The 18,634-nt window shown below is 39.7% G+C and overlaps 1 protein-coding gene across 2 annotated transcripts in view; it reads right to left on the bottom strand.

Moving 5' to 3' along the window:
* LOC141153543 (venom factor-like) overlaps positions 1–18,634 on the bottom strand; it is a 309,206-nt gene that overhangs the window by 162,658 nt on the left and 127,914 nt on the right. For both annotated transcript variants that reach the window (XM_073638454.1, XM_073638462.1), the window contains exons 20-23: positions 15,087–15,226; positions 14,352–14,558; positions 10,849–10,903; positions 1,268–1,354 (exon numbers count right to left, since the gene is read on the bottom strand). In XM_073638454.1, the coding sequence (XP_073494555.1) occupies positions 1,268–1,354; positions 10,849–10,903; positions 14,352–14,558; positions 15,087–15,226 (489 nt within the window). The remainder of the gene's footprint in view (positions 1–1,267; positions 1,355–10,848; positions 10,904–14,351; positions 14,559–15,086; positions 15,227–18,634) is intronic.

Below are 18,634 nucleotides of genomic sequence, written 5' to 3'. Positions count from 1 at the left end.
ATGGCAGCAGGTTTACTAGTCGTCTACTGATAATCTTCTGATAAAACAGCAATTTTACCAAAACTATAGCAAATAGCTCAGTAAGTGACACATCACTGTAATCAGGGTATCTAGCTCTACATTATACTGCTTTCAGATTAGGTGGTAAAATCCTGGTGACAGATTCCCTTCAAGTGTCTGCTTCGTGTTTATTCAGTAGTCATTGTCCTGGGCAGCAACCCATCTCATCTAGGATTGCTGATGTCTCTAATGTCTCTTGCAAAAAGTTGTTAATTAGTGTTGAGCCAGTATGTTCTATTAACCCTTTCGGCGAGTATGCTCGGGCCGAGCTCCGCGTATTTACAGCTGCTCGGTGATAAGGTTAAATCGCTCCCGTGTGCATGATTTGCAACTGTTTGACAGCTTTATTACATGGGAGGAATGTCTATTTCTTACACATTCCTCACATGTAATAAAGCTGTCAAACAGTTGCAAATCATGCACAATGGAGGGATTCAACCATATCACCGAGCAGCTATAAATACTCGGAGCTCGGCCCGAGCGTACTCGGACAGAACACACTCGCTCAACCCTATTGTTAATCAACCTTAGATGGGAGGGGTTGCCACCAAGACAGCAGAACACTTGCCTGCTGAATATACTCCCAGAGGAAACATCAGTTCAAAATGTTTTTATCGGCATTCGATTTTATATGCATACTGTATATTCAGAAAGGCCTCCTTAACTCCTATGTAGAGGTGAAAACTGTTATGAAGGTCAAAACCACTGACAGCTTTCCTTTAGTTTTCTGGAGCTGCAGACAAAAACAAGACAAAAAATGTACAGCCTTCAACCACCACTAGAGGAAGCTCAAATGGTTACTGCTTACCGTTTTAGGATTGAATTTAATGTACTATGGTATACAATAAACCCGTAAGTTCTTTCTAGAGATCCCTATACATTTTAGATTAAAAAAAGGTTTGTGATGATGAGTGCTGGTCTAGAAAAATTTCCCCCATTGAGGATTGAAGAACACTTCGCCTACTGTAATGTTACATGCAGAAAATAAAAAGTATTCTTTTTAATGGTATAGAATAATATAGTATTGCATATAAACTAATTAAAAAATGAACTTGACATATGTTTGCATTACTTTTCTAATTGATCTCCCTTTTTATTAAAAAAATACATATTGCACAAAAAAGTACAAGATGTTGAAGAATTTTTATTGACTTTGGCATTCTTAGGGAAAAAAAATATTGTCTTTAGCAGTAATACAATGTAATACCTTGTATGCTAATGAAGTTTGTGGCAATGCTGTCAGGAACCATTCCTTCTAAAGCTCCTCTCTTTATCTGTATCCGCTGAAGTTCTCCTGTTAATCACAATTCTTTCGTTTAAAAATGGCATGTATTCAAATGTATTAGGTTCAATTCACACATTGTCAAATAGGCAGGATACATCTGGACCCATATTGTACAGTCTACAAAGACATCTATGTGGCATATGTGTGCACTGGTTAGATCCCCATTGGTCACTAGAACAGGGGACAAGGCTAGTAGTTTAAATAAAGGAATGAATGAACATGAACGATCAATCAAATTTTATGGTATTAAAAGGGTTGTCAAGGTTTAGTGTGAAAGTCTGAACTCACTAGATGTGACAGCAGGTAAATCCTCAAATTACACACAGTGCCCGCTGTCAGGATTCTCTGGTGTCGGTGGCCACATTCCGACTAGACGTGCATGGCGTTCCGTCAGTACAAGAAGTGATTTGCAGTCTGCAGCAGAAGAAATTCAGTGACCCGCTGAAATCAGTGATTAGGATTACCATAATTTTTAGTATTTGCCAAATGCCAGAAAAATGAATGTTTTAAGGCATTTTTATTACTTACTGCAAAGTCAAAATTTTACATACATTAAAATTACTATGCCTTTAAACAATTCTGGACTGCCCATATGATGATGTCATGTGTTTGGAAGCTTTTTTTGGCAACATCTGATTTAATTAGAGACACACCTGTGGATGTATTTCGATGCACACCTGAAACACACTGCTTCTTTGTGTAGCTTCATGGGAAAGTCTAAAGAAATTAGCCAAGATATCAGGAAGAAAATTGTGGACTTGCACAAGTCTGGCTCATCCTTGGGTACAATTTCAACATACCTGAAGGTGCCTCGTTCATCTGTACAAACAATTATACGCAAGTACAAACAAGATGGGACTGTCCAGCCATCATAGCGCTCAGGAAGGAGATGTGTTCTGTGTCCCAGAGATGAACATGCTTTGGTCTGACATGTGCATATCAACCAAAAGCAAAAGACCTTGTGAAGATGATGGCAGAAGCTGGTAAGATTGTGTCAATATCCACAATGAAATGAGTACTGTACCAACATGGACTGAAAGGCCACTCTGCCAGGAAGAAGCCATTACTCCAAAAGAAACATAAAAAAGCCAGATTAATGTTTGCAAATGCACACAGGAACAAAGACCTTAATTTTTGGAGACATGTCCTGGAGACATGGTCTGATGAAATTAAAATTGAACCTTTAGGGCATAATGACCATCGTTACGTTTGGAGGAAAAAGGGAGAAGCTTGGAAGCCTTAAAACACCATCCCAACTGTGAAACACGGGGGTGGCAGCATCATGTTATGGGGTTGCTTTGCTGCAGGAGGGACTGGTGCACTTCACAAAATAGATGGCATCATGAGAAAAGAAGATTATGTGGCAATACTTAAGCAACATCTCAAGACATCAGCCAGGAAGTTAAAGCTTGGTCGGAAGTGGGTCTTCCAAATGGACAATGACCTGAAGCATGCTGCCAAAACGGTAACAAAGTGGCTTAAGGATAACAAAGTCAATGTTTTGGAGAGGCCATCACAAAGCCCTAATCTCAATCCTATTGAAAATTTATTGGCAAACCTGAAAAGGCAGGTGCGAGCAAGGCGACCTACAAACCCGGATCAGTTACACCAGTTTTGTCAGGAGGAATGGGCCCAAATTCCAACCAACTATTGTGAGAAGCTTGTGGAAGGATATCCCAAACATTTGACCCAAGTCATTTAGTTTAAGGGCAATGGTATCAAATACTAATGCAATGTATGTAAACTTTTGACTTTGCAGTAAGTAATAGAAATGCCTTAAAACATTTTCTCTCTCATTATTCTGGCATTTGACAAATATTAAAAATTATGGTAATCCTAATTGACCTAAAATGGGTAAGGTTTATTCTATTTCATGGAAGATATTGAGAAAAATATGCATGTGTCTTTTTATATAGTGTATGCAAACTGCTTTCAACTATATAACTATATATATATATATATATATATATATATATATATATATATATATATATATATATATATATATATATACACATACAGTAGAGACCAAAAGTTTGGACGCACTTTCTCATTTAAAGATTTTTCTGTATTTTCATGACTATGAAAATTGTACATTCACACTGAAGGCATAAAAACTATGAATTAACACATGTGGAATTATATACTTAACAAAAAAAGTGTGAAACAACTGAAAATATGTCTTATATTCTAGGTTTTTCAAAGTAGCCACCTTTTGCTTTGATGACTGCTTTGTACACTCTTGGCATTCTCTTGATGAGCTTCAAGAATGTACAATTTTCATAGTCATGAAAATACAGAAAAATCCTTAAATGAGAAGGTGTGTCCAAACTTTTGGTGTGTACTATATATATATATATATATATATATATATATATATATATATATATATATATATATATATATATATATATATATATATATATATATATATATATGTCCCTATAGTTAGATTTCCTTTCGGTGGTAGAAAAATAAATAGTTTTGGATGATTACTATTGTCCCTTCATTGTCTGTGCCCTTGCATCCAAATAACCTGTTCAGAAAATCAAAGTATGTCATTGGGTTGGAAGGGGTTAAACAGGTAGTTTGGTTGACATCACAAAGCACATAAACATCATAGACCTCATGTGACATCACAATTGGTATAGAATGTACAAAGTGTAACACCTGAGCCATCTTGTTTCATTAGAGCCTGACAGCTTGAAGGAAACAAGTCCAGGTAGGGAACTTATGACCTCACTCATACATTGTTTAGATGGGGGGTTAGTAGTGGGATTCAGAACTGCATCATTAACCTGAAAATCTCAGCAAATATCACTGGATCATGTGTCCTGTGCTGTGATTGTTATAATGATTCTATGATTTAAAAAATGTCATTGACCAGATTCCAAGGAAAATCTGCAGGTTAGTGTGCTTTAGTAAGGTAATGTGAGCCCGGCCTAACAGGGGTTACCAATCTGGACAACCCCTTCCCTAAATGAGGACTTGCTGGTCGATTAACTGATCATCTGTCAGTGGTCTTGGAGACCCTCAGCAATCGGCTGTTTTTGCCCTCTATGACGCCCATGTGCTCTAATAAAAGCATATAGAAAGGGGTGGGTCAGTTGAGACCACTCCATTTGGCATCATTTTTGGGTAGCTCTGCCATTAATGTTGTCAAAACATAGCGTCTCATAACATAAATGTAATTGCAGACTGCTCCAGTTCTCCATTCTCAGCTCTTGGTCTTGTTGGATCAGGGGGGACCTGGAACTGACGTTTTATCATGATCAGGAATTGCAGTATGGCGTCCTGTATTCTCCTTTATTTCATAGAGCATTAGGTGATGCTGGTTAGAATAAAAGGGTGGAAATGTTCAGGTTATAACGTGCGTCAAGACTCAATTAAAAATGAGGCTGGTGGATATTTGCAGCCTGTGATTTTGTTTTATTAATTCAATTCTTCCTTGATGTGGTAAACTTGATACATAACACAGCAGTGGCAGTTATTATGACATCACAGGGGACATGACATCATAGATATCACATGACACCACAATTGGTACAGAATGTATAAAGTTCTAATCCTGAACCATGTAGGTAGCTCTTCACTTAACACTAAGGCCCCATTCACACATTGTGTAGCTGTGGGGAGTTTGTGCTGAAGGTTAGAACTGCACCATTTACCCATAAAAAATCTCAGCAAACATCTGAGTGACGTGTTCTCTCTTGTGTATCAGGATGATTCCTTAAATAGGACCTATCATTGAATCCTCTTTTTTGTAATGATAGGTGTTATGAAGTGTCATGTAATGAAGCACGGACAGATGACGGTGGCGCAGGAGGATGGAAGAGCAGAAACAACGGAGAAAGTCGTAGCTTGACCAGAGGACCAGAACTGGAACCACAAGATATCATGAGCAGTTTTGAAGAAACGGCAACTGGCGTAATAGAGTTACAGACTCTGATCAGACTTTGATCAGAGTAGCATCAGTTTTTCTTGGACATGGAGATGAGAAAAAAAGGGTTTCTCACCTTCTCCCTTCTGTCAGTCTGTGAAAATCGGACCACACTCGGATGTCATCAAAGTGTGGTCCAATTTTTTCACGGACCCATAGACTTGCATTGCCATTACCATATTTTGCGGACTATAAGACGCACTGGACCATAAGGCACACCCCAAATTTTGAGGTGGAAAATAATTTTTTATGGTGCCTCTTATAGTCCGTTTAATGGTAGGTTACCGGGGGGACCACAGGAGGGTCACAGGAGGCAGGGCCACTGATTCAGGGGACAGGTGGCGGCAGGAGTGGGGCGATGCTGCGGGCCCTGGGCTCTCATAAGATGTCGGCGCCAGTGAGCAGAGTCCCCTTTCCTATTGATTGCACTGCAGTGGGTTTTGGGAAAATGGACACTGGAGGGGGTGCATGCACATATTGAGATCTCGAGAGACGCATGCGCCTCCTCCAGCGTCCATTTTCCCAGAGTCCACTGCAGGGCAATCAATGGGAAAGGGACACTGCTCACCGGTGCCTCCAAAACAGCGACACTGCCTCCTGTGACCTCGCTCTACCGCAACCTCCTCCCGGTAAGCTACATTCGGATATTATATATTTGATTGTAAGCTCCTAGGACAGGGTGTGCATTATTCTATATACCCTAAGGAGCAGTCTGTGTATTGTATATTAGATTGTAAGCTCCTAGGACAGGGTGTGCATTATTCTGCATGCCCTCAGGAGCAGTCTGTGTATTGTATATTAGATTGTAAGCTCCTAGGACAGGGTGTGCATTATTCTGCATGCTCTCAGGAGCAGTCTGTATACTGTATATTAGATTGTAAGCTCCTAGGACAGGGTGTACATTATTCTGCATGCCCTCAAGAGCAGTCTGTATATTGTATATTAGATTGTAAGCTCCTAGGACAAGGTGTAGATTATTCTGTATGCTCTCAGGAGCAGCCTGTATATTATATATTAGATTGTAAGCTCCTAGGACAGGGTGTGCATTATTCTGCATGCCCTCAGGAGCAGCCTGCATGTTGTATATTAGATTGTAAGCTCCTAGGACAGGGTGTGCATTATTCTGCATGCCCTCAGGAGCAGCCTGCATGTTGTATATTAGATTGTAAGCTCCTAGGACAGGGTGTGCATTATTCTGTATGCCCTCAGGAGCAGTCTGTATATTATATATTAGATTGTAAGCTCCTAGGACAGGGTGTGCATTATTCTGCATGCCCTCAGGAGCAGTCTGTATATTATATATTAGATTGTAAGCTCCTAGGACAGGGTGCGCATTATTCTGCATGCCCTCAGGAGTAGTCTGTATATTATATATTAGATTGTAAGCTCCTAGGACAAGGTGTAGATTATTCTGTATGCTCTCAGGAGCAGCCTGTATATTATATATTAGATTGTAAGCTCCTAGGACAGGGTGTGCATTATTCTGCATGCCCTCAGGAGCAGCCTGCATGTTGTATATTAGATTGTAAGCTCCTAGGACAGGGTGTGCATTATTCTGTATGCCCTCAGGAGCAGCCTGTATATTATATATTAGATTGTAAGCTCCTAGGACAGGGTGTGCATTATTCTGCATGCCCTCAGGAGCAGTCTGTATATTATATATTAGATTGTAAGCTCCTAGGACAGGGTGCGCATTATTCTGCATGCCCTCAGGAGTAGTCTGTATATTATATATTAGATTGTAAGCTCCTAGGACAGGGTGTACATTATTCTGCATGCCCTCGGGAGCAGTCTGTATATTGTATATTAGATAGTAAGCTCCTAGGAAAGGGTGTACATTATTCTGCATGCCCTCAGGAGCAGTCTGTATATTGTATATTAGATAGTAAGCTCCTAGGAAAGGGTGTACATTATTCTGCATGCCCTCAGGAGCAGTCTGTATATTATATATTAGATTGTAAGCTCCTAGGACAGGGTGTGCATTATTCTGTATGCCCTCAGGAGCAGCCTGTATATTATATATTAGATTGTAAGCTCCTAGGACAGGGTGTGCATTATTCTGTATGCCCTCAGGAGCAGTCTGTATATTGTATATTAGATTGTAAGCTCCTAGGACAGGGTGTACATTATTCTGCATGCCCTCAGGAGCAGTCTGTATATTGTATATTAGATTGTAAGCTCCTAGAACAGGGTGTACATTATTCTGCATGCCCTCAGGAGCAGTCTGTATATTATATATTAGATTGTAAGCTCCTAGGACAGGGTGTGCATTATTCTGTATGCCCTCAGGAGCAGTCTGTATATTGTATATTAGATTGTAAGCTCCTAGAACAGGGTGTACATTATTCTGCATGCCCTCAGGAGCAGTCTGTATATTGTATATTAGATTGTAAGCTCCTACGACAGGGTGTACATTATTCTGCATGCCCTCAGGAGCAGTCTGTATATTGTATATTAGATTGTAAGCTCCTAGAACAGGGTGTGCATTATTCTGCATGCCCTCAGGAGCAGTCTGTATATTATATATTAGATTGTAAGCTCCTAAGACAGGGTGTACATTATTCTGCATGCCCTCAGGAGCAGTCTGTATATTGTATATTAGGCTGTAAGCTCCTAGGACAGGGTGTGCATTATTCTGTATGCCCTCAGCAGCAGTCTGTATATTGTATATTAGATTGTAAGCTCCTAGGACAGGGTGTACATTATTCTGCATGCCCTCAGGAGCAGTCTGTATACTGTATATTAGATTGTAAGCTCCTAGAACAGGGTGTACATTATTCTGCATGCCCTCAGGAGCAGCCTGTATATTATATATTAGATTGTAAGCTCCTAGGACAGGGTGTACATTATTCTGCATGCCCTCAGGAGCAGCCTGTATATTGTATATTAGGCTGTAAGCTCCTAGGACAGGGTGTGCATTATTCTGTATGCCCTCAGGAGCAGTCTGTATATTGTATATTAGATTGTAAGCTCCTAGCACAGGGTGTGCATTATTCTGCATGCCCTCAGGAGCAGTCTGTATATTGTATATTAGATTGTAAGCTCCTAGAACAGGGTGTACATTATTCTGCATGCCCTCAGGAGCAGTCTTTATACTGTATATTAGATTGTAAGCTCATAGGACCGGGTGTGCATTATTCTGCATGCCCTCAGGAGCAGCCTGTATATTATATATTAGATTGTAAGCTCCTAGAACAGGGTGTACATTATTCTGCATGCCCTCAGGAGCAGTCTGTATACTGTATATTAGATTGTAAGCTCCTAGGACAGGGTGTGCATTATTCTACATGCTCTCAGGGGCAGCCTGTATATTGTATATTAGATTGTAAGCTACTAGGACAGGGTGTACATTATTCTGTATGCCCTCAGGAGCAGTCTGTATATTGTATATTAGATTGTAAGCTCCTAGAACAGGGTGTACATTATTCTGCACACCCTCAGGAGCAGTCTGTATATTAGATTGTAAGCTCCTAGGACAGGGTGTACATTATTCTGTATGCTCTCAGGAGCAGTCTGTATACTGTATATTATACTGTAAGCTCCTAGGACAGGGTGTACATTATTCTGCATGCCCTCAGGAGCAGTCTGTATACTGTATATTATACTGTAAGCTCCTAGGACAGGGTGTACATTATTCTGTATGCCCTCAGGAGCAGCCTGTATATTGTATATTAGATTGTAAGCTCCTAGGACAGGGTGTGCATTATTCTGTATGCTCTCAGGAGCAGCCAGTATATTGTATATTAGACTGTAAGCTCCTAGGACAGGGTGTACATTATTCTGCATGCCCTCAGGAGCAGTCTGTATATTGTATATTAGATTGTAAGCTTCTAGGACAGGGTGTACATTATTCTGCATGCCCTCAGGAGCAGTCTGTATATTGTATATTAGATTGTAAGCTCCTAGGACAGGGTGTGCATTATTCTGTATGCCCTCAGGAGCAGCCTGTATATTATATATTAGATTGTAAGCTCCTAGGACAGGGTGTACATTATTCTGCATGCCCTCAGGAGCAGTCTGTATATTGTATATTAGATTGTAAGCTCCTAGAACAGGGTGTACATTATTCTGCATTCCCTCAGGAGCAGCCTGTATATTAGATTGTAAGGTCCTAGGACAGGGTGTACATTATTCTGTATGCTCTCAGGAGCAGTCTGTATATTGTATATTTGAATGTAAGCTCCTAGGACAGGGTGTACATTATTCTGCATGCCCTCAGGAGCAGTTTGTATACTGTATATTATACTGTAAGCTCCTAGGACAGGGTGTACATTATTCTGTATGCCCTCAGGAGCAGCCTGTATATTATATATTAGATTGTAAGCTCATAGGACCGGGTGTGCATTATTCTGCATGCCCTCAGGAGCAGCCTGTATATTATATATTAGACTGTAAGCTCCTAGGACAGGGTGTGCATTATTCTGTATGCTCTCAGAAGCAGTCTGTATATTGTATATTAGACTGTAAGCTCCTCTTGAGCAGGGTGTATTTGTCTTTTCCTTCCCAGGGTCGGCTCTCCTGAGCTTATAATACTTGCAGATATACAGCAATATGCAGCAGGACAGACGTGATCCAGGGAAATATCCGATCGCCACAACTGGGGTCAGGAAGGAATTTTTTCCCTCCCTGAGGCAAAAGTCTCCGGGGGGTTTCTTTGCCTTCCTCTGGATTTTGGGTCCATTGGATCTCAGCCGGTCCTCAATGCCCACAGCTAGTTCTGTGGTCTCTATGGGGTCTGACCTGAGAGTTATTGTGATCATAGTTTAATTTCTTAAAGGGCCAGTAATATTTTTATTACAATGTTGCTTATTGCTATTCCAATAAAGAAGAAAAAGAAAGAAAATAAAAGTGTCATGTGAGGTTTTTTGTCTTGACTTTTTTTTTACACAGTTACAATGATGGGAGTGATCATTACTACCCTCAATATTCCTCAAGTAGAACCAGGAATTATGGGGGCGCCATTTACAGACGGCAGACCACATATATCTCCACCCATTGTGGTATCATAATGTCAGCTCCTGTCCCAAGTTACATTACAAGGGTTATGGGGGCCAATCTCTCTGTGGTGGGGGCCGGGCACTAAAATAGTGTATGTCCTACACAACAAACTACCTGATAGAAGACTGAAGACCGGGACACAGCCGCCGAATACAGAAGACACAAGCAGTGTCGGACTAGGGTGCCAAGGGCCCACCAGTAACCAACTCCAGGGCCCCACTTTTCAGCTTCATGCAAATGTGACATTATCATCAATCACAAATGTATATAAAAATGAACTGGGTAGATTGTTAAATGAATAAGATGCTGCCTTTGTCTGTACATAGTGAGTCAAGTATACTGTGCCAAGTAATGCTCATATAAGAGTGTAGTGGCCCACCACTGGAGGATTCTACTGTGGGCCAGTCCAAGCCTGTTCACGCCACATTGCAAACTGGAGTCTAATGATTGATGGTGGTCTCAGTGGTTGGATTCCCACTGATCTAATAATTAACATCTATCCATACTATTTGATTATTTTAGACAAGGAATAAGGATCAAGATATTTTCATTATAAGAATCTAACCTTTGGGGTTTATAGTTTCACTGAAAGCTTGTTTCCTCACAAGTTTTCCTTCTGGCTGAAATACAAAAGAAAAAAGAAGAAAACTCAAAGTATTCACAATTTAAAAAATATATATATAAATGAATATATACTATGCCAGTACATTTGATCTTTTACACCATTGGCTCAGTTTTTGTTGGATAGCAGACCAACAATCACAGATTAACAACCATTGTGGCACTATAAGTTCAGCTACATATTTTTTTTAATTACATTTTTTATGATTTTGAGTTCAGTTTCAAGGATATGCTATCAAGATGATCTTGCTCTGTCATGGTGGCAGGTGGAGAGCAGTACTGTATGGAAAAACTTTAGGGCAGATGGTAGTCGACAGAACTCTGTCAACATCATTCTTTTAAGTTGTTCGGGTCACACTAATTAAATCCAATCAATCACGCTTACATGGCATTTGCCTATCCTGCAGGGCACGTATCAGGTTAGCTAAAGCTGACAATGAATTAAGGCTTGCAAGAGATGTCAAAAGCAATAAAAAAGGATTTTGGGGGTATGTCAAAAGTAAAAGAAAAGTCAAAGATGCTATAGGATTTTTACAGGATGAAAATGGAGAAATGGTAAGAGAGGATGTTGAGAAGGCCGAACTTTTTAATTCCTATTTTGCATCTGTTTTCTCTCAGAAAGAAAATGTAACATCAACTGATCTTCACTGTCCTTTTAAAGGAATAGAGGAATCCAAGTTATCTGTAAACAGAAAGATTGTGAGGGAATATTTAGCTAACATAAATGAGTTCAAGTCTCCAGGTCCAGATGAATTACACCCCAGAGTACTGAAGGAGATTGCAGAAGAAATTTTAGAACCACTCTCCATAATCTTTGAAAATTCTTGGAGAACAGGAGAAGTCCCAGAAGACTGGAGAAGAGCAAATGTTGTTCCTATCTTCAAAAAGGGGAAGAAGGTGGACCCAGGGAACTATAGGCCGGTGAGTCTGACTTCTATACCAGGAAAGATCTTTGAACAAATTATTAAACAACATGTATGTAAGTACATGGATAAGAATGAAGTGATTAACCAGAGTCAACATGGGTTTGTAACTAACAAGTCATGTCAGACTAACTTAATTTCCTTCTATGACAGAATCACTGACTGGGTGGATCAGGGAAATGCTGTGGATATAGTATATCTTGACTTCAGCAAAGCATTTGACAAAGTATCTCACACCATCCTTATTGAAAAAATGACCAAGTATGCAATGGACCAGGCAACTGTTAGGTGGATTCATAACTGGCTTAGTGATCGGACTCAAAGGGTGGTTGTAAATGGCTTCACATCCAGCTGGATGAATGTCTCAAGTGGGGTACCACAGGGCTCCGTCCTGGGACCTGTATTGTTCAACATCTTTATCAATGATTTAGATGAAGGAATTGAGGGTAAACTGATTAAATTTGCTGATGACACAAAGCTAGGAGGGATAGCTAATACTAGAGAAGAGAGAGAGAGAGGATTCAAAAAGACCTAAATAAACTGGAGCAGTGGGCAGCAACCAACAGAATGGTTTTTAACAGGGAAAAATGCAAAGTACTACATCTGGGCAATAAAAATGAAAAAAGCATATACAGAATGGGAGGAATAGGACTAAGCAACAGTACATGTGAAAAAGACTTAGGTATACTAATAGATCATAGACTGAACATGAGTCAACAGTGTGATGCAGCAGCAAAAAAGGCAAATACAATTCTGGGATGTATTAACAGAAGCATACAGTCTAGATCACGTGAAGTCATTATCGGTCTTTACTCCTCTTTGGTCAGACCTCATCTGGAATACTGTGTCCAGTTTTGGGCACCACATTTTAAAAAAGACATAGACAAACTGGAGCAAGTTCAGAGAAGAGCGACCAGAATGGTGACTGGTCTGCAAACCATGTCCTATGAGGAACGGTTGCAGGATTTGGGAATGTTTAGCTTGCAAAAAAGAAGACTGAGAGGAGACTTAATAGCGGTCTACAAATATGTCAAGGGCTGTCACATTGTAGAAGGATCATCTTTATTCTCATTTGCACAAGGAAAGACTAGAAGCAATGGGATGAAACTAAATGGGAGGAGACACAGATTAGATATTAGAAAAAACTTTTTGACAGTTAGGGTGATTAATGAGTGGAACAGGCTGCCACGAGAGGTGGTGAGTTCCCCTTCAATGGACGTCTTCAAACAGAGGCTGGACAGACATCTGTCTGAGATGATCTAGTGAATCCTGCTTTGAGCAGGGGGTTGGACCAGATGACCCAGGAGGTCCCCTCCAACTCTACCATTCTATGATTCTATGATTCTACTTTATACTCTTACAATCAACTACTTTTGGTACATTTTCCCCAGAATTCTAGCAAATAAGAATTTGCATGATTTTCCTTTATTCCTTAGAAATCTGTAAGTAAACAAGTGGAAGCAGATTCATCATTACTTTGCACCTTTTTTTCTGGAGTAAAAATGGTTTTAATATTAGCCTTTTAATTTCCTTGCATTCAAGTACAATATCTGTCTAACTTCTCTTTTGGATATATTATAGCTTATTGAAAAGATTGTGTAACTTTTGACTTAAAAGAGGTGCCAGTTTGATGAATTTGACACAAAATCCCCGGGTGCAAAAAGAAAAAGAAGCAAAAAAAATGATTGTTATAAAATACAAATGATTATTCGGACCTTAGTATTTTAGATACATCATTAATAAAGTTAAGTTTAATGTCAAGTAGTGCAACTATTTATGCCCTAGTCTAGTTTCTACAGGGGACGAGAAGGAAATATTTTAAGGCACAAGATAAAATAAGTAACCCCTACCCTTGGTCCCGGACGTTCAGCATGGTATCGGTCAATTCATAGAATCATAGAATCATAGAATGGTAGAGTTGGAAGGGACCTCCTGGGTCATCTGGTCCAACCCCCTGCTCAAAGCAGGATTCACTAGATCATCTCAGACAGATGTCTGTCCAGCCTCTGTTTGAAGACGTCCATTGAAGGGGAACTCACCACCTCTCGTGGCAGCCTGTTCCACTCATTAATCACCCTAACTGTCAAAAAGTTTTTTCTAATATCTAATCTGTGTCTCCTCCCATTTAGTTTCATCCCATTGCTTCTAGTCTTTCCTTGTGCAAATGAGAATAAAGATGATCCTTCTACAATGTGACAGCCCTTGACATATTTGTAGACAGCTATTAAGTCTCCTCTCAGTCTTCTTTTTTGCAAGCTAAACATTCCCAAATCCTGCAACCGTTCCTCATAGGACATGGTTTGCAGACCAGTCACCATTCTGGTCGCTCTTCTCTGAGCAATCTTTTAGCGCACTATTATTTGCACTTAGACGGGCAGGACTTTTTTTTCATTATTTTTTCCCTCTATGACAACTATTTCACCAGCCCCTTGTCTTTGCAAAGTTCTAATTCAGCAACATATTTACTACTTTTTAATAGTGAAATTGAATTTCATTTTGGTTATAAAAATACCTATGTACATACCAACACATGGAGCTTCTTTCTCACTCTATCTGATAGGCCGCTGCCAGAAGCAGAAACATCTATGTAGACTTCTGTTGCTTCAAGTGGGATTACAACAAAGTACACCACCTTGGATGATTTCGGAGGTACTTTAACTGTTTCCTGATAACCTTTGGATTTAGTAGCCAAACTGCATAAATTCTCATTATAAAGGAATTTCACTCTGACCTGGTAAAAGAAAAAAATAAAGCAAAATAAATGATAAGTAATAGAAGTAAAAAATAAGCTAAATTCTAAAATTTGGGGCCAAAACAATGATTCTCACGATTGTAAGATTGAATGATTTTGATCCTTTTTTAAATCTCATAATATTGATTTTTATACTTTTCTATCGCATACACTCTGGGAGTTAGAATACTTTATATTTCTACACTTTTAACACCACTTTTTAAAACAATGTTGGAGACACTTTTGAACATTGTGATGCGATGCATAATTATGTCATGGCGCCAACTTCACCAAATTTACTTAAATGGAGCGCATGGCATTCTAAATTTACATAACTAGATATACTGTACACTTTTTCTTTCATGCAGCCAACATGACACCCCTCTACACCCAATAAAGACTCATACTCATTGGAGCTTCTATTTTTGCACTTAGATGCATATCAGATGATTGACAAAACAAATAAGAGAAAATATATCAACATGTCATATATAACAGGATTGGAGAATATAGAGCTGGAAAACAAACCGTAGCTTGATCTGAATGGTAGTTGTGAATTACTGCTCTTATCTGTACTTGTTCGTTTTTTATAACACTGTATGGCATTCTCAGATCAATGAAGAATTCTTTATAAGTGGTCAATTCATATGGTTCTGACACACAAATCCCTGAAAAAACGTATTCCAATTGTTAGTCACTTTTGATTTCAGCATATTGTGTTATACAGTATATACAATATATTGTGTCACCCCAGTCTATTAGGTAAACATACATTATATGGTATATGTAATTTTTAGTGGTGGGTATAAGAGCTGTGAATCTGTTACGAGCATTTTTTAGACCAAATGATAAAGCACTATTTAGAAAACACATCGCTTGTTCTTCTGGGAGCAGCCAGTTTAATTCAAGCATATTTCTCCGTTCTTGGCAGAAACCTACAAGAGAATCAATGGCCAGATATTGTATGCTTAACCAGAGGAAGCTCTTTCTCATGTGCAAGCTTAGCACATATGCTATTACTTGAAGTGATATTCCAATGCTAAGAAGTTATCACCTGGTACACACCCACCCCCTGCCAAAACGGGGTCGCTTTATCCCTTTTAGAATAAAGCAGTGGTGGGCCTGATCGACTGTTGCTCCATTCTTTCTCTATGGGACTGCTAGAGCGCTGTACTCGGCTTTCTCTGGCAGTCCCAAAATGAATGGAGGCAGTGAAGCCTGCTCAAATATAATTATTTGACACCCAAAGGGGAGATAGGGATGGCATTAAAAAAATGGAAAGGGCTGACCAGGCAGAAAGCGCAATCAAATGAGTTCACATGGACCTAGGATAAAGCATACTGAATCTTCTGTTTCCTCAGTAGCAAATCAAGGATACATTTAAAGAAACTCATCAAAATTGTTATCCTCTCAATATATTGCAATCATCATATTATATAGCACTGTGTCCTTACAATTGCTCATTTTGCCTTTCCACCCAGTTAATTCTTTTCTTTTCCATTAGGTCTATGACATCATGTGATTAAAAACTGACTAGCTAAATCCTTCTAAGCTTTATGTAGAAACAGGAGGTCTATTTTGTCTGCACAAGTCATGAGTCACTGCAAAAGTCTATGGCAAGAGGGATGAGGGAGCAGCTGGGTCAGGAGTTGAGAGAGGAATGATATTTGCAGAGACAAGAGACTTCCTGTTTCTACATAGAGCTGAGAAAAGAGAAGAATTAGCTGGGTAGAAAGGCAAAATGAGCAATTGTAAGTACACAGTGCTATATAATATGATGATTGCAATATATTAAAAGGATAAAAACTTTGATGGGAGGAGTGCTTCTTTAATGAGTGCAAAATAGAGGATTAGATCTGTCTCTAAATCACTCCACTTGAAAAGGCCCACTACAAGCCTGAAACTAGAGGAAGGATGAGGGGTAGGCAAAGGTAGGCACCCTCCTAGAGAGCTGCCTCTTGCCTACCTGGGGGGACACCAGCAATCTGCCCAGTGACGGCCGTTAGGCTGCGGAGGCCATCATACTGTATGGTGGTTTATGGGGGACATCACACTGTATATAAGGAGCTATGGTGGATATTAAACTGTGTATGTGGGACTGTGAGCACCATCATATAGTGTGGGAGGCTGTGGGTGTTATCATACTGTATGAACTATTGTGGAAGACATTATACTGTGCATAAGTGGCTGTAGGGGCCAACATACTGTATGGGGGTTAGGGAGGCTATCATACTGTATAGTGGCAATAAGGAATATTATATTGTATGGGGAGCTGTGGTGGCTATGCAGACCATATTAAATGAGGGGCTGTGGAGGACATTATACTGTGTATAGAGGGCTGGGAGGGATATCATACTGTATGTAGGGGATTGTTGTGGACATCATACTATTTTTGGGGAGCTGTGGTGGACATTATACTGTACACAGGGGACCTATGGTGGATATCATACTGTATGGGGGCTGTGAGGACTATTCTATATGGATGCTGTGGTGTACATCATATTGTATATGTGGGATTATGGTGGACAATATACTACGTATGGGGGTCTGTGGTGGACACCGTACTGTGTGCGGGTAGTGTGAAGAAGGGCACAATTTGGAGAACAGTGTGGTAGAGGGCATAGTGTAAAGAAGGGGAACAGTATGGAGAGGGGATAGCATGGCAGACAGGCAGACAGTATGAAGATATAGATGTAAATGTTGATTTGTGATTCGGACTGCATCTAATTAGCACTTTGGTTCCTATATGGTCCAAAATCTGATGATACCTGGTAGCAAAAATTTCCAGTATCTGCTTACCATTGTTATGCCTCATTCACATGTTCAGTATTTGGCCAGTATTTTACATCAGTATTTGTAAGCCAAAACTAGGAGTGGGTGAAAAATGCAAAACTGGTGATGTGTTTCTATTATACTTTTCCTCTGATTGTTCCACTCCACATTTTCGCTTACAAATACTGATGTAAAATACTGACCAAATACTGAACGTGTGAACGTGGCCTCAAGGACATACTAGAAGTTGTAGGTTAATACGATACAATTATAAATGGGTCTGACCTGACATTGCAATTAATCGCTGTGCTAAGCTTTGTTCTTGTAGTCATGATGTGAAGATGGTGGTTCTGATGACGTATTCGTGTACTGATGATGCTTCTGGTAATGAATACATCACCAGAACCACCATCACTACATACACATATCAATATAATCATCATCACATCATCATGAACATCGCTACTTGTCCCTGGTATTGGGTAAATGGTCCTCAAACAATGTGTAATTCCTATATCTAACTCTGAAATTGCACTCTCTGTCACGCCACATTCTTAAAGTACACCACTTTTTTTCACTTTTGCTGGTATTTGTTGGTGAAATAGGAACGAGTCTAGTTGACGTGGTCATAAGAACTTTTCACCTGACTTATCTATTAGGGATGCATTAGGGGTTCTGTTACCATACTCTCTGACACATTCCTTCGCTGAATGGGGTAGTGCCATCTGCATAGGGCAGCAAAATCCCTTGTCTTGGCTCTACTGGCAACCCACATAGGACAGCCAACAGCCACTCCCAACTACAGCCACCAAAAAATGCATGAGTTGAAGGTGTCATCTGCAAACTCATTTGCCCCTGCAGGTGGGCATAGCTTAGTGTGTAAAAGAAGTCTTAGGACTCATTCAGAAGTCCATAAAATTTCATATGTGTTCTATCCATGTACCCATTATAGTCAGTGGAGTTGTTGACATATTCATGAGAATACATCTGATTTTGATCTTAGACATAGATCAAAATGACCCATACATTTTCAAAGGTTCATGAAAATCACAGACAACACACTGATGGTATCAGTGTGTCGTCCATGTTCTGTCCGTGATTAACATTGCAATAAATAGCAGAAGGTTTGTAATTTCTTTATTTTATTTGTCAGTGAAAATTACTGATGAAACACTGATGCTAACAACTGACACACTGATCACTGATGAAACTCAGATCCAAAACACTGATGAACATCCGTGTTTTTATGTTTGAGAAAAATCACAGAAGTCTGAATGAGGCCTAAAAGAACCGTCAGTTACTTC

Source organism: Phyllobates terribilis, unplaced genomic scaffold (genome assembly GCF_046119375.1).
Source record: "Phyllobates terribilis strain yellow unplaced genomic scaffold, ASM4611937v1 Scaffold_1__5_contigs__length_1240528914, whole genome shotgun sequence".
NCBI lineage: Eukaryota > Metazoa > Chordata > Amphibia > Anura > Dendrobatidae > Phyllobates > Phyllobates terribilis.
The sequence above is the reverse complement of the archived record's forward strand: the minus strand, read 5'-3'. Positions and strand labels throughout refer to the sequence as shown.